Consider the following 26,430-nt stretch of genomic DNA (forward strand, 5'->3'; position numbering starts at 1 on the left):
TGATTATACGTTTAGGTTTGTCTTTTTTATCATATATTTTTGAGATTATAAATTTCTTTTTTTTTGTCATTATTTTCACTATCTAATGGTTCTAAAATTTCAAAACAAATTATTTAAGTATTGAACGGAATTTAAAAAAAAACACATTCGCAGCATCTTTTCGACTTGATATTGTTGCCTGGGAATCGACGACGGTCGGTTTTGAAATCTCACACATAGATGGCGCTAGTAGTTGTGGTTCGGTTTTCGGAAAACGTATCGCATCTTGTGGAATGAAATTGTGTTCTGTTTAAGATTTTTATTAAAAATCCTTTCAGGCGCAATATATTGTTAGTTACAATACATTTATTAGTTTGTTTGTTGATAAATTCAACTTGATAATTATTTAAATATTGTACATAAACCTTTGGTGCAACTAAAAAAACTGAGCTAATCGCTCGTGAAGCAGATATTGCCCATCTCACAATACTAAATGTTTAATTAAAACACCACCAAACGATAATCCCATCTGAAAGCGGTAAGCGTACTACTTTTATTTCCACACAAATTTTCACAGCCTTCCACAACCTTAAGCCGAAACCCGAAGAGGTTAATCTTTTCCACCCTTTCGGCAAGCGCAATCGCTCGAAACCGTACCATAGAGTCGGGGTGAAAGGGGACCCTTTTGAATTAAATCCTTCCATTCCTACCACCGGCAAAAAAGCGCGACTAATCCTTCGGTGCGATTTTAAACACCATTTTAACTATCGCAGCAAAAACAGGCTTTCCCGCAGGGTTTTTTTCTTCTTCTTCTAACCCATCGCAAATAGCTAAATGAACGACCTTCAAAATCCGTTACGGTGTGGTTTAGCTACGCGAAACACGAAGCAAAGCTAGCATCGATGGCGCTAGGCTCGAACGCAGCCCGGATGCGCGTAACGGGAGCAATAAAAATAAATTAAAATCAAATTGCACTATCAAGCGAGATTCGGTGCCGAAAATCGTATCATCGGTTGGTGCAGCTTGTGGGACGCAGAGTCCCAAATTGCGAACTGCCTCGGAAGAGGAGGCATTGCACACGCATAACCCCATACTCTTCCCATGGACGGTGTGCGCTTTCCACCGGCAAGGGCTGAGAAATTAATCGAAAACAAATTTGATCTGTTATCTCGGCTGAGAGCCATTAAAAGCGTAGTTGCCGTTCATTTTCACCATTCCCGGGCGTGGTGATGGTGGTTTGTTGGCCGGAAAGGGCACTGAGGATGGGGGTCATATTTCAAACTCCGATCGGGCTGTGTCGGTACGAACGAGCCGATACACTCGCAATACACACTTGGTCTAAATTCCGGGCATTGCGAAACGATCAACTCCTGTAGAGACGAGCATCGAGATCCGGGTTGGCTTATCCATTGGATGCAATTTCTTGAAGTGGCCCAAGGGCAAGGTTGGTGGAGGTGAAATTAAATGAAGGGAAAAAGGTGCCGTATTTAGTTATCGACACGTAGATGCATTATTTGGGTCAACATTGCCAGTACAAGATGAGGAGAGCGAGAGAGAAAGCTCCTATCCGCATCGCTTATGCGTTTTAATCGCCTCCAGCAACGGACCAATATTTGCTTATCATTTAACAAGCAAAGCCCACATGTTTCTGTCCCGAATGTGCATACACTCTTTTACACCCTTCCTTCTCTTTTCCGTGTTGCTTCTTTGGCAGGAAAATCGCGCCACTATCCGAGATACTCGCTCAACAGCTCGGACAACGAGGACAGTCCGATCCATCGGTCAATCTACGCCCAGCCGTACAACGCCATCGGCACGGCCGAAAGACAATCAAATTTCACTTACCGCACCGCCAAGGGCGGCAACGTGCCCGGGGCGATCGGCCCGGCCGCCACCACAGTCAATCCGCTCACCCTCAACACACCCTCGTCCGAGAACGGTTCCAGTGCGACGCTGACCGACGCGGAAGCTTCGCTCGCCCGGGAAAACACGCTGCTCGTCAATAACGGTGAGTTAAACAAGGGGAAATCGAGAGAGAGAAAAGGAGGAAGTTTTGGGTTTGCCATTGATTTTGCAGCATTTCTTGATTTTTCTTTAGGCCGGCCAGTCGTCACAGGCACAGATGAGTGCGGTTTACGCATTTTGTGTGGTAAATGGTTGTTGCTGAGTGCCGATGACGAGTTGATGAGCTCAATATGCGTTTGGGGGATTCTTATTTTTTGTGGCTTTTTGTTGGGTTCTTTGGTGAAGAATACAGATGGTTGAAGTGAACAATTAGAGCTAATCGGAGTTTTATTACTGCTGATGGGATTTACATTAGCCCATTAGGACAAAAGGAACGAAGCAAAAATGAAGGATGTTGTGGTTCTTTACTAACGGAGAGCATGATTTCACTCAAACAAATAATAAAGTGTGGGAAGATGTTGGTTGTGGGATACTAGCTCTGAATCTACATTTGTTGTACTTCAGATATTAAATCCATACCAATCCTTGTACTCATTTTTAACTAATACCCGCCTTAGACAGATCTTGAACTTATGCAAGGTTCTAGAATAGATTCTGAACTGTTTCTGGCAAAAATCTTGAACTCATGTTCAAGGTGTATGCATTTAGAAGGCTGATTTTTATCGCTTCTGCTTCTGAATGAAAATTTTAAGAGTGTTTTATGTATTCGTTAAGCCTCCAGAAAGCTTGTTTGAACAAAAAAATTCACCCATCCTGTCAACAAGTGATTTTCAAATTTGGTTATAAAAACATGCTATGAGACCACCTGGACTACATACACTTTTGATTCTGGATTCCATCACATGATCTCTTTATTGCACCTTGGGATAAATGTAAACACCACCTTGTTTTGCCATTTTTCGAGCAGGTACTCTAATCTAATTCTAGCTTTGAGGCTAGAATAATCAAGACTGAAAATTGCAGGCTAATTTTGTGTGTGGTGTTGTATGGAGTGTTTACATGATTTCAGCCTCCAACTGTCAAACTCCATACAAAAAACTGACTAGAATCGTGAAGGGCCCCACTGTTCTCTTATCGTTTCTGACTTTAATACTGAATCTGCACTCGCTTTGGAGCTGATCAGGGACCCAGAAAGGACTAGGAATTAATTTTAAGTCCATAGGTCCTTCTAAGTCCACAGGTCTTCGTATAGATTCTTAACTCCTACATGTCCAGAACCTGGTAGTGAATCATACCAGTCTTGGAGATGATGCTGAATCTGTGAACATTCTAGTCCTGGAACATAAAAAGAACCAATACTGATCCTGAAACTGATATCTGACGTTCGATCGTTAGTTTGAGATGCTTTCGTTATTTGAATCCAATACAAAAACTGTACCAGAAACTGTCTCAGTTCCGGGACGAATCGAGATCCGTCTTCAATACCGTCACTAGCATGCTTCAATACTCACTAGCAATATTTTTAATATGACAGAATACTGCACATTCAAACAGTTTTTAAGGTTTTAATCTAAAGACACGTTAATTTAATTCGTTTGTTAAGGCCTTTAAAATTTATTAAATATACCCATAATACCCCCAGGCATATAAAAAAATGCCTTCACCTGAAATAATAACACTTCAACAAAAATTAGGCGTTTGATTTAACACAAAGTCCAAAACTATTAACCTACCTCGTCTGCGCCAAAGTTACTCCAAGCTTTGTATAATTACCGTTCAAAGTGTCTTTCCTCCCAAATGCACGCACAGATACACAGACACACAGAGTTTAAAGCTCATCATGGTAAATTATGAAACAGAAACTTTTCACATCGCTTGGCCAACCGCCAATTGGCATTTAATCTGTGTTGGCTGTGTTGGCTTGCACCCCTCCTCAATGTATCCCTTTGCGTCCTCCAGGGGAAACAAACTCGTCGCTAGCTGGATTCAAATACTTCTACGCCTGCTTAGTCCAATGCCGACCGATGGTGCTGGTGCGAAAGATGAGCTTTCGCCCAAGAAAAGCATAAGTCCGGTTGGTCGTTGGGAGAGCACTTCTCTTCACCCATTTCCCTTTTCTGATACCGTCGTGGTGGTGAAGTGAATAATAAATTCTACGGAAGTCAATTATTTCCCACAGGATTTATATTTGTGGTCACACCGACTGTCCCTAGGTTTTGGAGGTAGCGTTGGTAGAGAAAGGGAGAGAGTCGAATGACATGCTTCCCGGGTGCCAACGATAGTTTTGGTCAGTGAATGCCATTGCAGTTGCAGTAGGGGGAAGGTGTTGGATCATTCCGTACCGAAGTCGGAAGCATTCTTTGGTTTGGCAAATTTCTTCAGTGCGGTTTTTCGGACTCCTACACTTTCCTCCTCAAAAACAAGAGCAGCGTTCGCCCAGGTAGAGAGTTTGCCAAAGAATTCGTTGCGATGAAATCAGGTACATGTTAACCACAATGTAATGGCCACCTGAAAATTCTGGGCAAAAATTACAATTTTATAGCACACCAGAGCACCAGGGACAGCGTCCGAGCGTCGTAAAGAGTCGTGTAATTGGCCATTGGACAACAGAGCCGAATGCAATTTTGATGCAATGTTCATTGCATTTCGGGATGCAATCTGCGTGTGCTCCATGTTCATCACATCCCAGACGATCGGCGTGAGTCCATATGAGTCGAGTGGGCTCATACAAAAGATGCCATTTTTAGTGTGTGACGCTCCCTGTTCCTCGTCCAGACCAGACGAGTGTCGAGACCGAGCCGAAGGATTCATCAAGGGAAAAACGAGCCACTTTACCGGGACGTGAGTCGGCAACACCTCAACCAACTGGGGGGCGCTAAAGTCTAGCGTCACACGCCCCAATCGCAATGAAACTGTGCGGAGAAGGTGGACACAAAAAGGAAGGACACACGTACAGACAATTTGCGAATCGTCTCGTTGAGTAGCTCTTGCACACTCTCCGTCTGTCTGGGCTGAAGGCAATTACAGAAACATACACACACACACACACATTCACAGCACCATCTCCGCCTTGCGTTGGGAGAAGACTCTAAATCCAATAATTTCTTTGAATGGATTTTAAATTAAGGTGCTTATTTGAATGTTCTCCCAGGAGTTACAGCTCGGTGCGTTCAGGGTTCGGCGTGAAGGTTTCGGTACAAAAATTCTATTTCGCCTCCATTTTGTGAGGAAAATGGGAAAACTCACTGTTCGGACGGACAGCATCGCTTAAAGTTGCTTTTAAGGCGATGGGAGCAAAAAAACAACGGCGCAAAGAAAAGGACGTGAGAGCTGTCTGTGTTAAAAGTGGGAATAAATCTTGCCCCAGAATTTAATCCCGTCTAAAGCGAGTGGTGAAACACGGGCACATCGTCCTCGAAGGTGCACCAAAATTACCCGCTTGCGTGAGAATAAAATGCACCTGGATGGAGTTTTCGCCTGTAAATAGGGGAAAGGTTTGCCTGAACGGATGACGCACAGGGCTGTCTTTTAGGAGTCGTTTTATTGTTTCATTGTTTCACTGGTGGTGGTAATGAATGGGTTGTTTGTATATTTAATTGCAGTTTAAAGATCATTTTAAAGTATTTTAAAATCAGATTAAGATAATGATAAGTTAAGATTAGTTTAAGCGTTTTTAATTAATTTATATTTGTTTAACTAACAATAAAATAAGTCTTATATCGCAAAAAGAACTACAACTGTAGCTTTATGGAAACATACTGTATGCAACAGCTTGAGCGTGCAGCATGGTAAGCCACATCAATGTAAAGCATCCCGTTCCCGTTCGGCAACAAATATTCATACCGGTCGGTCGAACACTGTTTGTGCAAGTGCAAGGTGATGTTTTTCAATTGCATGACACAAAGCATCATGGTTAGCAGCACGGCACAAGCAAGGGCTGTGTGCCTCTGTGTGTGGTGGAAGGCATAAACCAACCGCAACCGAAACGGATGCTAAATCGTTCGAATGTCGAATAAACATGCAAGTGTAACGCAAATCGTAAGCTGCCGGGCTGCCGTCGTAAGCAGGATTTTATTTACATCATCAATCATTGTCACTTGCATTGACTTTCATGTTTTTCTGTGCGCACCGGGAGGAACACCTTCTGGTGGGATTTGTGGTGGATGTGTGTATAGGAGTGAAAGAAGTTCTTGAGTGGAGCAGCAGAGGACGCATTCGTGAGGTGGCAGGTTGCAGATTGCGGGCATCATTCCTAGAACGAGAAAGTATTTTGCAAACATACGAAAGTGGGTAGCCAATTCCGTTCAGAGATAAATGGTACGCATGTGGCTGCTGTTGTGTAGTCTAAGTGTGTCTTGCACTCTGACCAGAGATGCGCCCCGGCATGTTGATGACGATGCACCCAGATGGTTGGATAAAAGGTTTGGCCGTTTTTCCTTTTAAGATTACCAGATTTTATGAATTCTTGTTGGATTTTAACATTTAATGAACGATAAAGAGTGCACTTAAGCAGAGCTTTTGGATATTTACAAATAAATAATTTTTAATTTGGTGATTTCAGTAATAACTAATAGATTAACAGTCAATTGATTTTGACAGTATACTTCAATGTTTGTCTCCAAAGCACCAACTATTCCCTCCACGGTAATTTATCTCTTTGATCTCTTAGGCACCAAACTTAATTGTAAGTCAATATCCTATGTCGTTGGTCTACGATGCTAAAAATTATTTCAAAACACATTCATAGTGTGGCATTTTTTCGTCATGAACGACCGACTTTGGGTGATGTTTATTGCATAAAAGTTCTTCAAAAAAATTATTTTCACTCTTGGGATATGTTAAGCAATAGGCTCTGAAAAAAAACTCAAGAAAACATAATCTTGAGGCACCATATATCCCCTGCATTCCTTAAATTTGAATATTAAAAGAACGCATGTCCTTTCTCTGCAAAACATGTAAAAATGATTGTCAACACCACCATGAGGAGACACTGCTCCCATGCCATCTTCAACCCCAATAAGACAACGCAACGGCATGCCATGCCGTGCACCCTTTTTGTTTCAACATCCCGAAATGAAAGGTGAATGACAACTGGCGCAACGGTGAGCTGGCAACAAGCTAACAAGTCCGGGCGAACCACCGGAAGACACGTCGACGAGCGGTAGTGACCTACCAGCAACAGCATCCAACGCAATCAAGGAGCGACCCACGTACCGGCCCTGCTGAGCCCCCAGTCGACACTCGGATCCGTTTCACCGCAAAAACCAGGTGCTGGCCGGCAATCAACGATCGCTTGGGCATGACACACCCATACACCGCTTCCACTACCACTACCAACCGTTCGCCACGTCCAATCTGTCACACTGGTTGATGGTAAATCCACTTGAAAAATGTCAGCACAATAATATTCAATTACGGTCCGGATCTCACGTATGCTGGCAATTTCAGCATTTTCTTCCCACTCGCTCCACTACCCGCCGAAATGGATGCGTTCGGGGCAGTGGGACACGGTGAAGAAATCATTCGTCGGTGGTTTCGGTCTCACTCAATTTCGTTCGGTGCACAGTTTCTTCTCGGCACGGCGAACGCACGGTGTGCAGCGCACGGGTCGATGGTAAAGATGATTGCTGATCCCTTCCGTAAGAGGATGGATTGTTAGTTCTCCCTTTGACCGCCCCCCCCCCCCCCCCCCCAGCCTACGTCCTTTTCCACCGATCCGATTAGTCCAGGTGGGAGTCGGCAATCTTTCGGACTTTCGTTCCGACTTTCTTAAGACGGTGAGGATGAATTCAAACGCGCTCGGGTGTTTCTGTTCCATTCCGTTCCATTCTACTTCGATCGGTAGGACATCCCAACATCCCCCGTGATGGCTATTGTTTGGGGAAGCTTAGCTTGTTGGCTTCGCTTGTGGTGTGTGTGTGTCACACCGTCGCCATCGTTTTGCAAAAACGGGTATTGGTTAGCCAAGGGCACTAGAGGAGCGTCGTTTTTGTGGTTACTTTCGTCCCGTGCTCAGAATAGTCGCGCATGTGTGTGTGTGTGTGTATGTGCGCTCGTATGGTTCTCTGGAATGATGAGAATTGGCTCTAGTTCTTGCAATCGCCATTTTCCGAGAAGCCATTCGAGCTGCTCTCGCGGGAGTTCTGGCTGTGAAGGTGGTCTCCCAAGTCTTCACAAGGAAATAAGTTCCGTCAGTTCAAGTGCACTAGACGTCCAGTGCACAGTGCTCGAACCTGGGGACGCGTAGGACCTGTTTAAAAGGTGTATACGCGTACCGTAAGTTTCTTCTTTCCATCACAGTTGGTGGATTTTTATGAGGATTGTGTTGAGTTTGTCAAAAACTTGACCACTCAAAGATGTTGAATTGAAATCTTCAGTTAATTTGAACAGTTTTATATACTTTCTTGTATATAATTTGACATTCCTAATTCACATATAGATCAAAATAGTCTTAGAGAAAGTTATATGCGATAAGAGATGTTGCTAGTCCGCAGTATTAAAGAAAGTACAAAAGGATTATACAAAATCAGAATATGGCAATCATTCTTATGGAGGACTTTGTTATGATTTACTCTTTGCTACCTTAATAAATTCCCTGCACCAATTTTTCTATCACCATATTCACGACCATGCCCTTCGATCGTTGAGGCAACGCTTCGATCGTTTGATAAGCGAGCGAGTAATTGATTCCGAACGCATATGGGGCGCCCCAGCATCAGCAGTGACCGGCGCTACGGCCGTCCGGCTCGTCAACCTACATTCGATTTAGCATCACATCCCTGTTCCAGCATGCACGAACCCTTCCCAGCCGCCCCATCCCCATCTGTTGGGAGTCATTTGCTTCAATTACAGAAGACGAGATTGGCTTGGCAATCACTTCCATTACGGACTGGCATGCTCTGCACCCCGAAGGCGGCGCTGCAATCCTTCCAATCTTCAAAAGGATGTACACTCACTCACACACACCGGTCAGCCCCGAACTTGGTGACTGGGTTCAATCTCCCGAGTTGATGAACTCCCGGCTCCCGGCCAAATGGATCCCTGTCGCTGGAACGGGCAAAAATAATGCACGGCCATAGAGGGAAGACACACCGATCCGAGCGGTGGATTCTTTCCCATCCGAACCGATAATCCATTAGGAAAATTGCCTTAGCCCCGTTCCGGAGCGCGCTTTTCACGCGTTTCACGGTTCACTTGCTGCTGGAGCTGGATGGAAATGTGCACACGGGGAAAGGGAGCAAAAATCCATAAGGCTCAGGTAACAGGTTTTTTTTTGCACTCTCCCTACACTCTCCCTATTGATGCTTTCATTTTCCACATCATCGTTCACACATAGCCGAACTGCTTCTTTTTTCACTGGCGTTACTTAACCGGACCACTCTGTGTAGTAACACGAACACGGCCGTGCTGAAGCGAAAATGGTTGCACATGGATTTTTAAAATGCTAATTAATGCATCATGTGCCCGTGCACAAGACGCCTCTCTGTGCGGGGTTTGCTCCCTGCCTGCATCACTCCACCCCACTCCAGCAGTGGTGAATCGTTAAACGAATGATTAGCTTCTCTATCTGTCCGGGGGTGTTCTGCCTCTCTGCGAACGTTATGAGGTTTGTTTGTGCCGGGCGGGAATATGCGTTCCTTTTTTCTCTCTCCGTACAAGCCCTTTCACTCCGCACATCTGGTCTGGTGTGGATCATTTTTGCCAAGCCATAGCGGGTGCATCCAATGGGCCCGCACAAAATCCACCTGAAGGAGTCTGTGGTTTAGTTTTATGTTCAGGGTTGCATTTTTTTGCCCTCTCCACTGGGTTGCCTATGAGCTCGGGTGCGCGGTTCATCAGACACGTCCCTTGAGGCTGCGAATGAAAATGAAAATCCCAGCCCGCTGCCATTGAGTGGCCTCTTGCCGTGGGTGCATGGCTTGGCATCGTCACGGTACCCTTTTTGCCCGGCCATGGTCCTCTCGCTAGACTACGCCGCCAGTCACTTTCTTTCTAAACGGCAAACCGCGATGCGGATGGGGTTTATTCACTGCATAATCATTATGTTAAGTGCAGCTGCTAGCATGATGATTTTTTTTCTCACTCTCTGTCTGTTGACTTGTTCTGCTGCACCTTTGGTGAGTTTCGATGAATGAGGCCGCTTTTGACCGTTGGCACCCTGATTTCAATGCAGTGTGGTATGGCTGCCGGGAAGAGTGATAGGCGATGACGCAATAACGGGTGACTTTTAGTGTGCTTGTACTGAGCTACATTATACATGTCATTTTGAACATGCTCAGCAGGTTATTTGTATGAGTTCGAGAAGCAACAAAAGCCTCCAATTTTTACACCACAAAAACGAATCTGAGAACTCAATTACTTTGCCTCTGCTCATTTTAATAAAGCTCCAAACCAAACCCGCTTACATAAACTCACATCAAATTGACATTCTTCAATGGTGGAGCCACTCTTCCTCTTTCCCGAGCCCCGGCCCGGGTTCCACTTAATCATTCGATAAAGCCAACTGGTCAATCGCGATTATCCGATTAAATTAAATTTATTTATTTAAATCCACCCAGCGTGCGCCGGCGTGCGCGGCAATCCGATTATCCAACCGGTTGCAAGTAATTGTGCTCCGAGTGTATGTGTGTGTGGCTGTGTGTGTTTGTAACAAAATAAAATGTAAATGAGTCCATTGACTTTGTGCGTCCGGTTGTATGGCGCTAGTTTTGGGTGGCTGCCGGCATTCACAAAATGCATCCCCGCGGCACAGAATTGGAATTAATTGTCACTGCGAACACTGCGGGGCGGCAAGGACGTACGGCAAACGGCTAAATAGTGGGACCAATATGGGCGCACTCTTGGTTAGCCTTTGCGTACGAACGAGAGCCAGGGAGTAATTGATCGTTTGCGGTCGATTGGCATTAATCGAGCTGGGTGTGTAACTTTTCATGCACCTCTTTTTGCAGTGTCACTGTGTGCGTGTCGAAAAGGGTTTTAAGCAGAGGCAGTTAATTGATGTAAATTTAATATTCTTAACGTTGCCGTTTTAAGTGCGATTTTTGTGTGACATTATAGCTGCTTTTAACAGCCATCAAATGAATGGTGACGATGATCATAAAATTAACGCAAACAGAACCTTAACTGACATGACATAAATCCACTTCGTACAAGTCATGCACCTCATGACACAAAGCACTTAAATAAATCAATCTAACGCAAACGGCTCTGAATCAACGCACTGTCCTTCTCGAGCAACCTCGCACCACATCGCACATCTTCGCTTGAGATCGTTTAGCACCAACGCCAAGAAGCCTCCCGATCATTACACGACAATTTATTAGACTTTGGCGCCCAACACTGTGCGCTGAAACTCCCACCAACATCACCGTCCCGTAAGCAGTCTGAAAAGTGATGATAAAATAATTAGAAGTTTAGTTTTAGCTAAACCCTTTCGTGTAAAAAACGGCTCCTCCCTTCAAACCGAAAGGAATGTGTTGCACCGTTTCAGGCAACACGAGCGCACGAGCGCTAAACATGAATAATAATTACTGTTACAGTCGTTGGTGTCGTTGTTGCGTGCCGGTGGGGAGCGGAAATTATTGCGCACGGTGATAAATTATTCAAATATATATCCCGCATCGTATCTTCGCTTCGGTCGGAGATGATCTGCCTTTTTTGTGGATAGCTGTGGAGCTAGATGGAAGGGTTTTGTTGGGCTAGTTTGGGGTGCTAACAATCATCGCCTGCGCTCAAGACCGAAAAGACAGTGGAATGTGAAATGGTCCATAAAATGTAAAATTACCGTCAACACGTCAAGCATCGTTTGTTTGCGATTGATAATGCAAGGTAAAGTAGGAGAGTAAATGCTTTTATATTCATTTTTATTAGCAAAAGTTTGTCTTTCTTAATATATTTAGAGCTTAGAAACTTGTTTCTGCCAATTTGTAGTAATTAATTTGAAACATTTGTTTTCAACCGCTATATCAATTGCATCAAACCAGCCACATTGTATTGCCGCCTTAAAACCACGTCCGGCTGCAAGCTCAAAATCCGTTAAACGTAACACCAACTCACATGGCTTCCTTTGCCTCATGGTGAGCGGTAGCGTGAGTATCGGTAACGCGTCGGCAACGACGACAACAAGCACAACTCCACCGCCGTCTGAGGATGTCATCAAATTTGTCTCAAGTGTTGAACGCAATGAATAGACGCCGCCCGAGACTGTCCCGGCCCCGTTCCAGGCCACTGTTCGAATCCTGCCAAGAAAGCCACGGTTCGTGTAACACACTACTAACTGTGGCTTAGTGTGCACGCTGTAATGGTGTAAAGAACACGAACGGCAACGAAACAAAAACAAATGTGTCAAACTGTTCTGTTTCGCCTAGATTTTTTTTTCACTTTCACGAGACCATGCGCATCCATCTGCGTGTGTGTGAGAGAGGGTATGTGTGTAAAGTATTCATTTTCCATAGGCTGTCCCCGTATGTCTGGTGCGTGTTGCGCTGCCCCTCGGTCTGCCTTCCTGCTCTGTCTGTCGCGCACACGCGTATCATGTGCGTTTTGGCGTACCATGATTGCATGCATATGCTTTGCGCTTCCGTACTTCGCTTTTGTGTCGTTCGAAAGAAGGGGGTTTGCATTGGGAAAAAAAACCCCATCAACAAAGTGTACATGTTATTTTGTTTTTGTAACAGCACAGGGAGGGAACAACACGGAAAGGGGGTTGCCAACGGGAAGACGGAGTCAAAAGCCGGCTCACTGCTGTATCGGGGAACGTGAACTGTCTGGGTGCGTTCAAGTGTGCATGAAAGACGGCCACGTTTACTGCCTCCTGCTTTGCATTTACTCACACACATACACACAGAAAAAAAACCTTCCTTTACTTCCCGTTCGATGCGTTACGTGGAAGATGCAGTTGCATTCCAGCACGAAAGAGGCGGCAAAGGCTAGACGCGCGCACGTGTAAGCGAGCACGGCTCTTTCGCTTTCCCATACCGTTTCGGCTCATTTGTTGAAATGCAGCGTGCTTTGTGCTTGTGCTTGCTTGTTGTGTGAAAAAACGTAGAAAGCAAAAGGCGATAGCAAACACCAGCCTGGTGCGGCTGGAGTCATTTTTCTGCTACGATTGCTCGGCAGTTTAAAGTCCTCCAGGCAGTTGGGAGTACGGTGGGCACGGTGCACCAGACTGCTGCACGGTACCGGGAAGAGAGTTTACAGGAAGGGCCTACTCCAGACAGCAGTGCAGTGACAGCGGGTGCTGCACACGACGAATGCAGGTCAAAAGCAATGTTTCGGTGCCTCCAGTGCCTGCCCGAACCCACTCGGTCGGTCGAAGAACTTTTGCCGGGGTAGCGTGCGTCTCCACCGTTGCGCCGAAAAGAGCACGTCGAAAGTGTCTGGGCTGACTTCCAATTGACTGCAGTGCTATGGGCTCGCGCCGCGCGCTGCTCGGGCATTCGGCAGGGAGGAAATCGATTTCCCGGTCCCGGCCCGGGACAGACTGTTCACTATCAATTCTTCGTTATTTTATCTCCCTTTTGCCGGAAAGGTATCGCCTTTTTTGTTTGCACTACACGGGTAGCGGTAGCTTTCGATTGAAGTAAATCCGCCACCGGGCAAGGGCGTGAAAGGGCACCGAACGAGATCATGTTCTTTACCCTTGCAGGTGAGCGGGTGATGCAAAAGCCGTTTTATTCATCCTTTTCGGGGAGGGGGATGATGGTGGATGCATTCAGTAATAATTAATGTCATCAATTATATTAAAATGATACGCGTTATGAGGGGGATTTTCAGCTGCAGGCTTAGCGCTCGGTGCACGGTGATATCAGTCTCTTTAGGGAGGAATTAAAAAGCGATAGTCCTTATCTTACCGATTGAATGGTTTGTTCATGGATAAGGATGTTTTTTCTTTGTATCTGATATTTCTCATAAAAAGATAAATGGTGAAGGATCTTAAATTTTCTTAAAGTTGGCTTTTATAGTAATTTTAATTTGATTCAATTCGACGCACCTGTGATGGTAAAATGATTACAAATGCATGTCTTTGCATTTCTTTTCTACGTTCTTGAAATATTGTTATTATATTATAAGTTAAGTTTTGATCCTCAGTAAAGATCAGACCTTAAAGACAATCTGTGAAAGTAATAAATGATTTAATGGATTAAATGAAATGTTTGATTAAATTGCTTTACAAATGCTTTAAATATCCAAAATTATAAAAATAAACTTAGGAAATTCTTTCGTTTTGGGATGAATATACATTAATCAGTTAAAAACAGTCAGTGAAACTAGATATCATCAAAATCATTTTTTTTTACAAATACTAAATACATGGTTTTATTTTATATTTCAATTTTTAGTGGTAAATAGTGTTTTTTTATATTTTTTTAAGCCAAAAGATAAATCTTGAAACTGAAAATGTTAATCAATTTCACGGTGCAATGACCAATATTCGATAATTAAAGTAAAAATTATACACCAACTACCAGGCGTCTCCATCTTGTTGGTGATTGTTCCATTTTCACTTGATTTACAATATTGATAAAACTTTCGAACCTTGTTTAGCCTTTGCAGTCTCAATGATTAGTTATATTATAGTTTAAAAATTATCTGTCCGGTTACAAATTACTTAAATGTTATTTAGGAGCATTTTTGTTATTTAAGAGAACATTTCACATTTTAAACGCTTTATCTTTCATAAACTCCAACAACTACTGTCCTGTCCTGGCTGAACGATTTGCTTCACTGCAACCAATTTCGGGAACCTGCTTGCTATCGCTTGCCTGCTTGCTAGTGAAAGCGTACTTAACAAAGCAATTGAACTCCCGTTCGTTGAATGAGTTCCAAACCGGTTGAAAATGAGATACCGCATTCAGTTGACATGGGTGACCGGCAACGGCAGCGATCACTTCACCCCTAAAAGCATCCCTCATTCGGGCTCCACCGAAATGAGAGATAGCGCACCGTGCCACAATGACGCTGATGACGGCCATGACGGTGCTGCTGCCCATTGAAGCATGCACGCAATTTGTTGCTTTCGTGGTTGAGCAGGGTTGCAGGGAAAATCGGAAGGGAGACACCGAAAAAGCTTTCCGTGCGTTTGTGTTGGTGATTTGCAAAAAATCACTCTCCCCGTGTGTAAGTTCCCGCTCTGTTGACTACTCTCGGTGGCAGATGTGGCTTGTCTCTCTCGCAACTGTCTCACTCGCACGTCGACTGTCCTAGCGCGTGCTCACTCGCACATGGTAGTTTATGCTTGCCATGTGCACTGAACGAGACACCGAACCGATGCCGAAGCACGGACAACCCATTGCATCGTCGGTGGACACTCCGACAACGTTGTGAATGGGTTCCGGGGACGGGTACGATCGTTCGCGTGGCCCCAAAACATCTCCACACGAGTGCGTGCACGCTCGCTCTTTCTCTCTCGCTGTGCGAACGACTCCCCGAGCAACTGATTCCGGCGTGTTTGTTGCCATTTTTTGTACCGAAGCTAAAAAGGGGGGATACACACTAGCAGCAGCAGCAGCAGCTAAGAAGTGGGGGCAAGGATGCCCTGTGGATGGAGCGAACGCGTGGGGTAGAACGGTTCCACAAGTCAGCCGCTTTTCCACGCTCGGTGCGCTTATGGTGGCGTTAGTCGACGGACGATTCGAAACCGTTGCGGATGGTTTTGTGTGTGCTTGGTGCTGGCAAATGGTTTGGTTCGTGTTTTTCCGCACTCGGTTTTCCACGCGTTCTCCGTAGCGTACAGGGAGGAGGGGGTGGGAGAGAGTGCGCTTTTTGTTGTTGCTGCTGTCGCGCGCGCGTGTGTGTGTGTGTATATGCCGGAAGCTTAGCCCGTTCTGGCCGGACGATTTGTGCAGTGCGTGTATGCTGGCTTGCGTACGAGTGCGTGTCCTGATAGCCGTTAATGTTAGCCGTTGATTGGCCGTTCATTTGCAGCAAACCGTGCGACGCGGCTGCATCTGCAAGCGAAACGGTTTGTGCAGCTGTCTGTGTGGATGTGTGTGCGTGAATGTGTTTAAATGTATTTGTGTATATATGTGTGGAGCTGTCGCAGCGAGTGTGATATGTCTGCAAATGCATATTGAGTGCGTTGCAAGCGCTAGCAGCTTTATTGCCTCCCCCGTGGTTGTGATCCTTCTTCAGGCCGCTTCCTTTTACGGATTTCTATTTGTTGTGAGGAAATACAAGGCACCGCTTTAAACATATGCCTGTCGGTTCAAATTTCAAACATACAAAACAAGCAATTATTGATAATAACAGCGTGGAAAGGCAAAAAACATTACCAAGAGATACTTAAAAAGGGAATAAAACAAAAAAGTAAAACAATTAAATTCAACGTTCTAGAAATCCTTCCTTACAAACCGAGAAGGAAGCAAAAAGCAGAAAACACGTCTCTGTTCAGCAACCGCAGTGGAAAAGGGTGATGAGTGAAGTGTCACAAAAAATTAATACATACACACTCGGGTGCAGCAAGGCGAGCGGGCAAGGAATAATCAAATCAGCACCAGCCGTACAGGATTAAATGTACTATGCAATTGACAGCTCGGAAGGTAAGCTTTTTCGGTGTCGGTGTCGTTCGGGTGCTGGAGAGAATCTTCCCTGTCGTGAGAAAAAAATGGGGAGCAAAAGTAAGAAATTAGAAGAAGAAGGTATTTGAGAAAACTGAACGCGAGCCAAAGCATCCAACCGCATCGTGTTAAGGGGAGAAAAAATAATCGGAAAAGCTTCCCGGATTATCTCACGCTGCTGTTTGGCATTTGGTGTTGAGATGTTTTCATTTCATTCTCTCTCTCTCTCTCTCTCTCTCTCTATCTCTCTCTCTTTCGCAAACACACACATGCTCTCTCTTCCTCTGGCTTATAGTGCTCTCTCGTTTTTTCCATCTCCTTTCTCTCACCTGTACACTTAACGTCAACAGAGCTTTACTTCGGAGCTTTTGCACGCGCTCGTATGTGTGTGTGTGCTGGTGTGAGAGAAAGGAGCATTTTGCAAAAAGCTTTTTGTTGCTTCGTTAAATTTGCCCTGGTGTCGGCCTGGTGTGAAATGTCAAATCATGCCAGCTGCTGCAGACACCACGGTACACGAAGCGGCGGCTGCTGGCACTCACCAACACTTGCACAGATCCAGGTCGGAGCGGGGTTAGCACAATACCGACACTTCCGGGTGGAACTCGCACGGGGCGACCCCCACTAAGCTCGTAGTTTTTGCACTTCTTATTGTTCGGGATATTTCTAATAATTGTTATTTTCTTTAATCTTTTTATTCTTCTTCTTCTTATTTTATTTTTATTTTTGTTTTTTACATTTTCTTTGGCAATTTCTTGTTTCTTTTTCATATGTTTCTCTTTTTCTGATGTTTTCTGAATACTGTTTAATGTTTTGAATTACATACTTTTCCAGTTCTTGCTACCTTTTCTTGCTATTGATATATTGTTTATTCTAGTAGTAGTCCTTAAGGTTGTTATTTATTTTTTCTCTCACATACTCATATAATTTTTATCTTTTATTTAATAGTTTATGCTCAAACAATCTTAGTTTAGTTCAAGTTTTTATTTGATTTATCGTTTTTAAGTTATATATTTCTTTTATCATTTTTAACGTACTACATTATCTTATCACAATTGCATTTGCTTTCATTGATATACCCTACTGTTTAATTTTTTTCATCAAACATGTTCAAAGCATTTAGATGAAGTTTTCTTCCCCTTTCCCAGTAAAGCACCACTCACTACGTCAACCAACAGCGCAGTGCTATAGCTTGGCGTGTACTCACTACCGTTAAATGCATTTATTTTTCCTTTTTTGTTTTGTTCGCATAGCACCACTTAAGCCCCGAAGAGTATTTGTTTTGATGCATTGATAGGATTTTTCTCCCTCACTCGCCCTCCACGTTGCATTCTTCCGACAGTGGCAGCCCCGTACGTACCTCTTTCTCGCTCTCTCTCTCTCTCTGGTTAACTAACCAGATCGGTTAAGCACATACACAAACGCAACGTCAGCTCTTTCTCTTTCAGAGAGCGATTGATCGGGATTTTCAGGACACTCTAATACCCTCCACCCCTCGTCCACATACACACACACATACACAGCTCTCCTGTACCACAGCTATGTAGCTGCAAACCGGCCGGAATGACTTCGGAGTTGCAGTGCGCGCTGCAGCCGCACTTTTGCCTGCACAAATATTTTTCCACCAACGTGTGAAAGCAACATCGACATCGAGTTTTCACCCCCTGCTCTGCGCCCACTATTCTCCAGCCTTTTCCTCCCGCTTCCCTTCATCCCAGCGAAAAGGGTGACCGCCCGATGCACCGGTGCATAAATGAGTTTTAATGCGATGTTACGAATGGGATTATAGCGCCGAGGAGTATCAGCACGTCCCAGCGCAGCGGTTGGGCAGCACGCTGGGCGCTTGGGCAGCACCAACCACCATATCCCACCCTCCAGGGAGGGGGTTTTGTGTGGGTGGAAAGCGCATGATATTTTTGCATGAAGTTTATCTTTAGGCAATAATTTCTCATTTATATCGGGTGCATGATAATTGAGACGGTACCGGCAGTGACCCCGGGTGCAACCCGACGCAGGGGACAACGAGCGCCGATTAAAGGGAGAAGAGACCGTAGGCATCGACAGTCGATGCAAAGTGGGTGAAATTTATGGTTACTGCTGGGGGGGAAGGGGGGTTGGCGTGAGAACGGGGATGGCAATTTGCGGTAGAATAATAATTGGATTGAAAGGTTATCGAAGTCGTTCCCGTGTGGACACTCGGGAGTTGGTTAAGAGTTTCTGACCTAGCGAGCCCCTGCTATCGGGTTCGGTCTCCACCTCCACTCTCCAATCGCTTTCCCATGCCTTCTGTGCACTGTTCTGCTGCATTCTGAGCCGCCTGGTTTAAAGCATGATTTTTAACGTTCATTAAAGTGCTGGCTGCAAAGCGATAGCAACGCCAGAGGACGGAAGAGTACACGTGTGTATATGTGTGTGTGTGTGTGTATCGGTGATAAAATAATATTACCAGAGTCAACAGAAACCCTCCCGCACTGGGAACTTTTTGGGGAGCAACTGAACGCTTCAAAACCATAGCGGAGAATGTGCAGGGACCTGTCTGCTGGAAGTGTTAAATTTGTAAGTTAGAGTGTTGGTTTTACGGCTTTGCTCCGGCTGGGCAGGGTGTGATAGTGGTAGTAGTATATTGGTCAGTGCAAAGTTTATCCTTCACTGCATCTCCTCCTCTGGGCAGCCTGTAGATTACCGCCCGGAGGTGTGTTGATGTGAAAGCGCTCAGCCGATGATTAGACGTGTTTGGTTTTGTGCGTTTTTTTTTACAGTTTCAGGACATAATAGAGGCTAGAGATGGGCTAAAGCGTTTGTTTTTGTTTGCTAACATAATATGAGGCGTTCAAATTTAAATAGACACTTTTGCGATAGATGGCGCTGGTGTAGATAGTAGATGACAACTGTCAAATGGAATAGAAATTAAAAGCAACGACAACAGTTTGAAGTTTGAAGTATTTTTGTAATTCCCATTTATTCATTTTTCACAAATAATTTTAAAATATTACTAAAATTACATTGTTTGAAATTCAATGTTATTTCATTGTAACTCTTCGAAATCCACTACAATGTTCCACTACAATAAATACCAAAATTTATGTTAAAAAAATTGACATCCCTCTAATGACACTCGCTTGTTTTTTTCGTCTTCTTTCACTCCACAGGTAAGGCTTCTCAGCACTCCTATTCAACAGGGCCCAAAGGTTTTTGTTTACTTCAATTTCTAAACTCTGCTCGAAAACTGCTCCACTGCCCCACCGCTGTTGCGGGTAAGTTTGCGTGAGCGTACAACATAACCTTTGCGGGTGGCGGTGCATCGTGTTGCCAAAATTGTTGCCCTCGTGCCGACCTCAACCCTCAACACCCACTGCGAGAGTACGGACGAATCCATTTAGCACCACCCGAAACTCCAAAAATTCTGTCTGAGCTCTGCGCGGTGTCACCCTTTCCCGCATGGACAGGCGGTTTTTGACGAGCGAAGCCTTAGTACTGCTCCTCAAAGTTTCGGCACGGGCCCCGACCGGATCATTGCCTTCGTCACCCGAGTCACCGCCTGTGTTGGCCTTCGGTGAGATGTTTGTTTAGGTTCGACCGGGACGTTTCCCCGGTCGGTTGGACGCTATTTGTTCTATCGGTTCGGGAGGCGATGATGACTATTTGCTTAACCGTTGTACGGACAATTTTCCAAACGGATGAGTCGGCCCGCTTTTGGGTGCGAAAATTGAAGTTCAACACACACAGACATGTATCGTCAGCTCTGTCCGACCTTTCTGGTTCTTTTTTGGTGACTTTTTGGAGTTTTGAAGGGCATCTCTGGAACGCAAAAAGCGAATAATGTTACAAAAAGGGCGTTGTGGTCAGTGTGAATTGATAATTTGATCAGTGTGTACAGGCTAACAATAAGCAAATATAGAACGCTTGCTCGCAACAATTACGGAGCATCGGAAAGACACAATGAGGATGTTTAAATAGACAAGCGAAGGCACCTATTCCCAATCTCCCCCCGCCTCCAGAGCTACTCAGAAGAAGCTTATCCAAATCATGCTCGGCCCAAAAACCCTCGAAAGTGGAACAAGCAGAACAAAAGAGCTGTGTATTCTGAGCCTTTGCCGTGTGGTTTGCCGCTCGCAATCGCGCTCCGAAATAGATGCACCGAAGCGAAATAGGTCGTGAAAATGAATAATTTACCCCGCAGCCCCCCACGGCAGCCAGCCATTCTCCCGGCGCTGTGCACTTTCGGTCAGATGATTTTAATTTTTTTGATGGAACAAACAGAGCATTCGTTAAAATAATGAGGAATAGAGATTCCACCACAACACGAACGCATGGCGTGTGGATTGGAATTGCGGAAAGGACTGGTTCATTGTTCTCGCTGGATGCTGCCGCGCGTTGCTACTGGTGCCCCATATATCCCGCATAAAGGAAGGCGTAAAGAATAAGGGCGCACATATGTGCGCATAAATGTTTATGCACAGCCGGTTTTCCGGGGATGCTTTCCACCTCCCCTTTGCGATGACTGCACACCGATGAACGATGGGACAAACAATAAAATAAATCCACTGCACTGCTGCCAGCTGTGGCAGTTGATTGTGGCAGCATGAGGAAACGGGGACTGTGCTGACAAAGAATCACTCGAAAACTCGAGCAGCCCGGCTACTCCGCGCAATGCTTTCTTCCTTTATGCTGTGTGGGAATTTTGTGTGTTTTTTTTCCTGTGTCCTCCAATCCGTTGCATTTCCCACGAGTACGGGAGAACATTGCGTGGAGGAGCCGTGAGAGTAAAGCTTCGCTTCACTGGGTCACTGAAGAACATCATCAACAACTGTGGACCCGGAAATGCACTCACACGCCTTTCGCAAGTGGGTTGGGTACGGTTGTGGACAATTTTTTGGGCGCCACACGCACACACACTGGATGCGCATTAAAATGAAATGTACGCCCGATTATGGTGGAAAATTCGCATGTCACCGACGGGGCCTTGTTGAAGTTTCCTGCAATGGAGCGAGAGCCCCTTCAGATCAGAGATGTGCTCCATACCTTTATCCATCGGTGACAGCAGCATCGGCAGCCATATCGGTTCAGTGCCGATTTCAGGATCAGAGCGTTGGGAAGTTTGCTTCGGTTGTGTTGGGATCAGGCTGGGATATGAAAATGAGATCCATCGGTAGTTGGAGTGTAATCGAAACGGAAGGGCTTATCTTTTTTTTCTGCGAAAAAGATCCGCGCTTGTTCAATATTTAAGCCCAACTGAAACTCTGAAACATCGATCGTAGAAAAATTGGGTAAAGATCTTTTTGTTTTGCTCTTAGGAAGCATTTAAGTAAGAACATTGAGACTTTACGGAAGGTATTGCAGATGTACAGAGTCCAAGAGACCTCCAATATTATTCTAGTCTTTTCTTTCTTTTATTAAAGTCTTTTAAAATGACTTATTTTAGTAACGCCTTTTTGTTGTGGTGACTTGAAAATTCAACTGTAAATAAATCATACGATATTCAACCAATCCTTCAATTCTTCAACACAAAATGTACGACTGAGGAAGCTTGTCTCGTTTAATAAATCTTTAAATAATTTAACCACGCGCCTGAAACTTACACCGTCTCTGTTTCGCTGTGTAATAAAATTGATTTCCCTTTCCCATTACGGCAAGATTGCAGCCGAAAAGAAAGGCCCCAGCCAGTAACAAAAGCCCCGCGAAACGACAAGATAATCGTAGGAAATATTTCCCGTTTTCTTGCTTCCCTGTCGAAAGCACCGTCCATCATCACGCTTCTGACGCTCTCTGCCATGCTGCCAGCTCATTCCATCTGAGCTGCCCAGGAGCAGGTCCACGATAAGCCGACAGCTTCACACCGCACACAAATCCTTCGGATGCGCGCCGTACCACCCGTACCGGTTGTCATCGCGGAAAGGACATCGTTTCGCCTCGCCTGAATAGCGATGGATGACGAGCGATAATGGCTGTCATCATTATGATTCTCCCGTCGCTGATAAATCAACCCCACCCATCGTACACCCATCTAACACACACCGAGCCACGGTCGTCTCGGTTGGTCAAACGATTCCGTCCGTTCGCCGGGCTGAACCATGGGAAGGCTCATTTTCTTCTCGTCCGCGTGGATGGCTCGCTTTCAGCTTCGCGTGGAGCCACCGTTGCGCAAATTGGTGCGTACATTAAGGTGAAACAATTTGCAGGTGATTTTCATTAGGCGCGATTATTCCCCTCCGCAACTTCGGGCGCTTTCTTTTTCTGCCTTTTCATTGAAGGGACCCTTGCTTTGATGTTGGCAACGACAGGGAATCTTGGGGTTGAGTGTTTGGTTGGATTTTTGTGGATTTTAGCGAGAGCAAGCAAGGGAAATTTGTGGCTCATCGTGGGGTCGTCTGGCTACTGTTTGAGGTTGTGTTGTGGTTTTTTTGTTTGGAAAAAATTACATCTTTGGACGCGCTTGCATGTCCTTTGTCCTTTGGTTGGGGTTTGGGAGGCCAAACAGAGATCGAGAGGCGGTGATAAATTCTTTTGAGGTTTTCAGTGAGATTTGGACAAAAAAGCAAAAGATAATAGCTTGTCTCATCTCCAAAAACGCTTTGTTTATTGTGAAGAAAGGCTACATTTTTTCAATAAACTGCTGATGCCCTCATCCTCTATCTTTTTTTCACCGATCAGTTTGAAAGGAATTTAGTCGCCTTTAAAATATCCTATTCCACATTGCGCTGAAGCTATATCACTCTCGTCATCGCATACTAATATTATCAACCACCAGCAGCAGCAGCAGCTGCACGCTCAACTCATCACGACAAGTGAGTTAATAGAAACATCTTCTCGTCGCTCATAAAAGCATCCGTTTCTTTTTTTTCCTTTTCATTCTGTCCTCCTGTCCAACCACCGATGCAAAATCTGACGCTCCCCCGGACGCGTCCCCGCCGAACGGACGGGCCCCACGGACCCACAGGAACAAATGCCATTAAAATCTTCAAACGGCATCATTACAATTTCTTATTAAGGCACTCTCTCTCTCTCCCACCTCCGTTTTGTCCCATTTCCCGTGTGTGTGTGTGTGTCCCCAACCGCTCCCGTGCAAAACAGCTCACTGGATGGAGCACGTGGAAAAGCGTTCCATTTGTAATGGGATGCCACCGAGTGGTTCATTCTCACCACACTGAGCCCAATGCTATTAGTTTCGATGGGCTTGTGTGTGTGTGTGTGTGTTTGTGTGTGTGTGTGTGTGTGTGTGTGTGCAGGCAAAAAGCTTTTGGGATGAGGCAAACGAGGAAAACGAGGTGGAAGGAACATGGAAAGGAAGCAGTTGGAGCCTCATCGCGGTAAATCCCATAAAATACTGCACATAAGCACTGGTGCACCCTCCCTCCCCGATGGTTCCACCCCTTTGCACTTGGTTGAGTCCTTCAGCATGGGACCCGCACGAGATCACCGACTGTGTGTGAGTGCGTGCATGTCTGTGTGTGTGTGATAGGAGATAAAATTTATGCAAATGTAGCGAAACTTCTCGTGTGAAACCTTTCGAATCCACACTTTTGCTGCACGGCAAGAGGGGTGTGAGAGTTTACGAATCCAGGGGGTAGCGGGGTTTAATTTTTTTCATTTCTCTTCTCTCAATCTCCCTCTCTCTCTCTCTCTTTCTCTCAGTGGCAAACCTACCGGTTGAAAGTTTTTGTACGTTCTGATTATATGGTAGCGAGCAGGGAAATTAGCGAATGATGTCTTCTTTATTAGCTCGCCGAATGTTTCGCTGGCGCCGAGGTAAAAGTAGCCGGAGCGATTCAACCATATCTTAATGACACACATATGTGAAAGCTTGTTAGTGCAGAGAGTTGCAATGTAAAGCAGAGTCGAGCAAAAAAAAAAAAGCCAGCCAGCTCTGGTGAATGCACGAGATGTGATGGGTTCATTAAGTACACCTGATTCTGAGTGTGGATGTTTAAAAACTTGCTGAAATAGTAATTTAGTTTCTCAGACGAAACACAATTTTTATCAATTCTAATTTCGATTTTTGGGATATAAAGATTGGTGTGCATTGCACTGCAGGCAAAGCAGTCGCTCTTTTATTCTTGCTTTTTAAATTGCATTTAATTTGGCACAATGAGCATCAACATCATCATCAATTTCCTTCATATTGAGATAATAAGGCCATTTAAATCAGAATCGCCACTATTTGATGACAAGAATCTTGCTGATAATATCAATTGATGGGTAATACATCCATTTTAAACAATTATCCACACACATTAAAGGTTAAATTGGCTTAAAGTTGCGATATTCAGCTTCTATAGATGCTTATGTTATGCTGACGTCTTTGCAATGCACTAACTTGGCATCCCGAAAAAATACTCCTCTTAGCAGAGCGCCATCTAGCGGTAACCTCAGTAAACTGTATGCTAATATACTCATTGGTCTTTGGGTTAGGTTCTGTGTAGCAAACAAACTATTTTACTGTAATTTTATTGACTTCTTTAACCCCACTAAATAACATTTCCAACCTTCGAGAACCTCATTTCTCAGGGTCCTGTTCCCCCTGGCCCCTTCACAGAAGCCGCACTCCGGCCACGCTCGCTCAATTATCCGCGCACTGACTGCGGATGCCACCGGAGCTAATTTGTTCACATAACTCATGCCAATTATCGGGCTGGCACTGGGGTCGGGATTATTGTTATTATTGTTCCAGCAGTGCCTCAAGTGCTCGTGTCAGATCAGCCGGTAGAGATAGAGTGGTTTGTGCGGTGGCCGCCGCTGTTTGCTGCTTAACCTAGTGTTACACATCGCGCCTTTCCACCTACCACCATCCCCATCACCAACTTTCCCATTGGAATAAGGTGGTAAAACAAATCCCCTCAAAACACCAAATCACACACACACGCGCGCGCGCTCACACACTCACATGCCATGACATGAATAGCAATTACTTTTTATTACATCTGACACGAACAGTTTTGTGGCCTTTCTCGTTAGATGGCCGCAGCACGCGAATGGGTAAACAACGCAGTGGGAGGGAGGGCGGGGCGGCAATGAGTCCTGTGAGGTCAGAAAGCCATCCGCTGGCCCTGGCAGAGTGTGTTAAATGAGAAACGGATTACAGTTGCATCCAGCGAGCGAGGCCGCTTTACACGCGATCGGGACGGGTCGTTGGGGAACGCACCGAGGAGGAAGCTTGATTGGGAGGGGTTGAGGGTGTGCAAAATTCCTGGCAGTGTTTACACCTGCATATTCCTTGGCCTACCATAAATAGCGTTATAAAGTAATTAAAGCTGTTAAACTATGGTGCTAGACGCACAGACGAGACGGATTACTGTTTGGTGGAAGGCAAAGAAAATAGAGAAAATACAGTTTCGGGATGCTTGGACTGGTGTTTGAACAATCGAACACCGTTTTTATTGCACACAAACTGCTTTATTGTTTGATGCTTTTCAGCGCCATTGCTTGCACGTTCGATTTCTGTCTACTCAAAAGGACATTAAAGCATTAGCTAACTGTTTGAGTGCGTGACGAAAGGTAGCAAAACCAACCCCGACACAGACTTTTCATAAAGTTCATCTTCATTTGCGAAGCACAGTACCGATCATTACCTATTACAATTGCTGTGTAATCATGTTTGTGTCACTTTGTGTGCAGGGCACAAATGCCATCTCGCAGCACACTTACACACACCCACCGTGCCGGTAATTACAGCCAACGAAATGCACATTCACGTGCGTACACATTGAGTCGCACAATTGATCATAACCTTCGCCGGGAAGGCTACACTGTTTGCTGACAACAATAATGCTGTCGATAATTGCCTTTTGTGCTCGGAATGCTTTCTGCCGGAGTGGAGAGAGAAGGGGACAGGGTCGCCAAATGAAAGGATAATCGATGGTGCATTGATGTTAGGTGAGATGTGCAGCGTTCGGATGGTTCGATTGGCTCGTGCTGCTGACGATGATGTATGACCCGAAACGTCACCGTCACTAAGGATGGTGCAATGGCAAACATTTACAGGAATGAGGTGAAG

At 45.1% G+C, this 26,430-nt stretch overlaps 1 protein-coding gene across 5 annotated transcripts in view; it reads left to right on the plus strand.

Moving 5' to 3' along the window:
- The window catches only part of LOC1269465 (teneurin-m), a 515,515-nt gene that overhangs the window by 65,669 nt on the left and 423,416 nt on the right, over positions 1 to 26,430 (plus strand). For 4 of the 5 annotated variants that reach the window (XM_061655799.1, XM_061655800.1, XM_061655805.1 and 1 more), the window contains exon 3: positions 1,694 to 1,987. In XM_061655799.1, the coding sequence (XP_061511783.1) occupies positions 1,694 to 1,987 (294 nt within the window). Of the gene's footprint in view, positions 1 to 1,693; positions 1,988 to 15,542; positions 16,425 to 26,430 lie in introns of those variants that run through there. The other variant, XM_061655802.1, reaches the window with a different exon arrangement.

Source organism: Anopheles gambiae, chromosome 3 (genome assembly GCF_943734735.2).
Source record: "Anopheles gambiae chromosome 3, idAnoGambNW_F1_1, whole genome shotgun sequence".
Classification (NCBI taxonomy): Eukaryota; Metazoa; Arthropoda; class Insecta; order Diptera; family Culicidae; genus Anopheles; species Anopheles gambiae.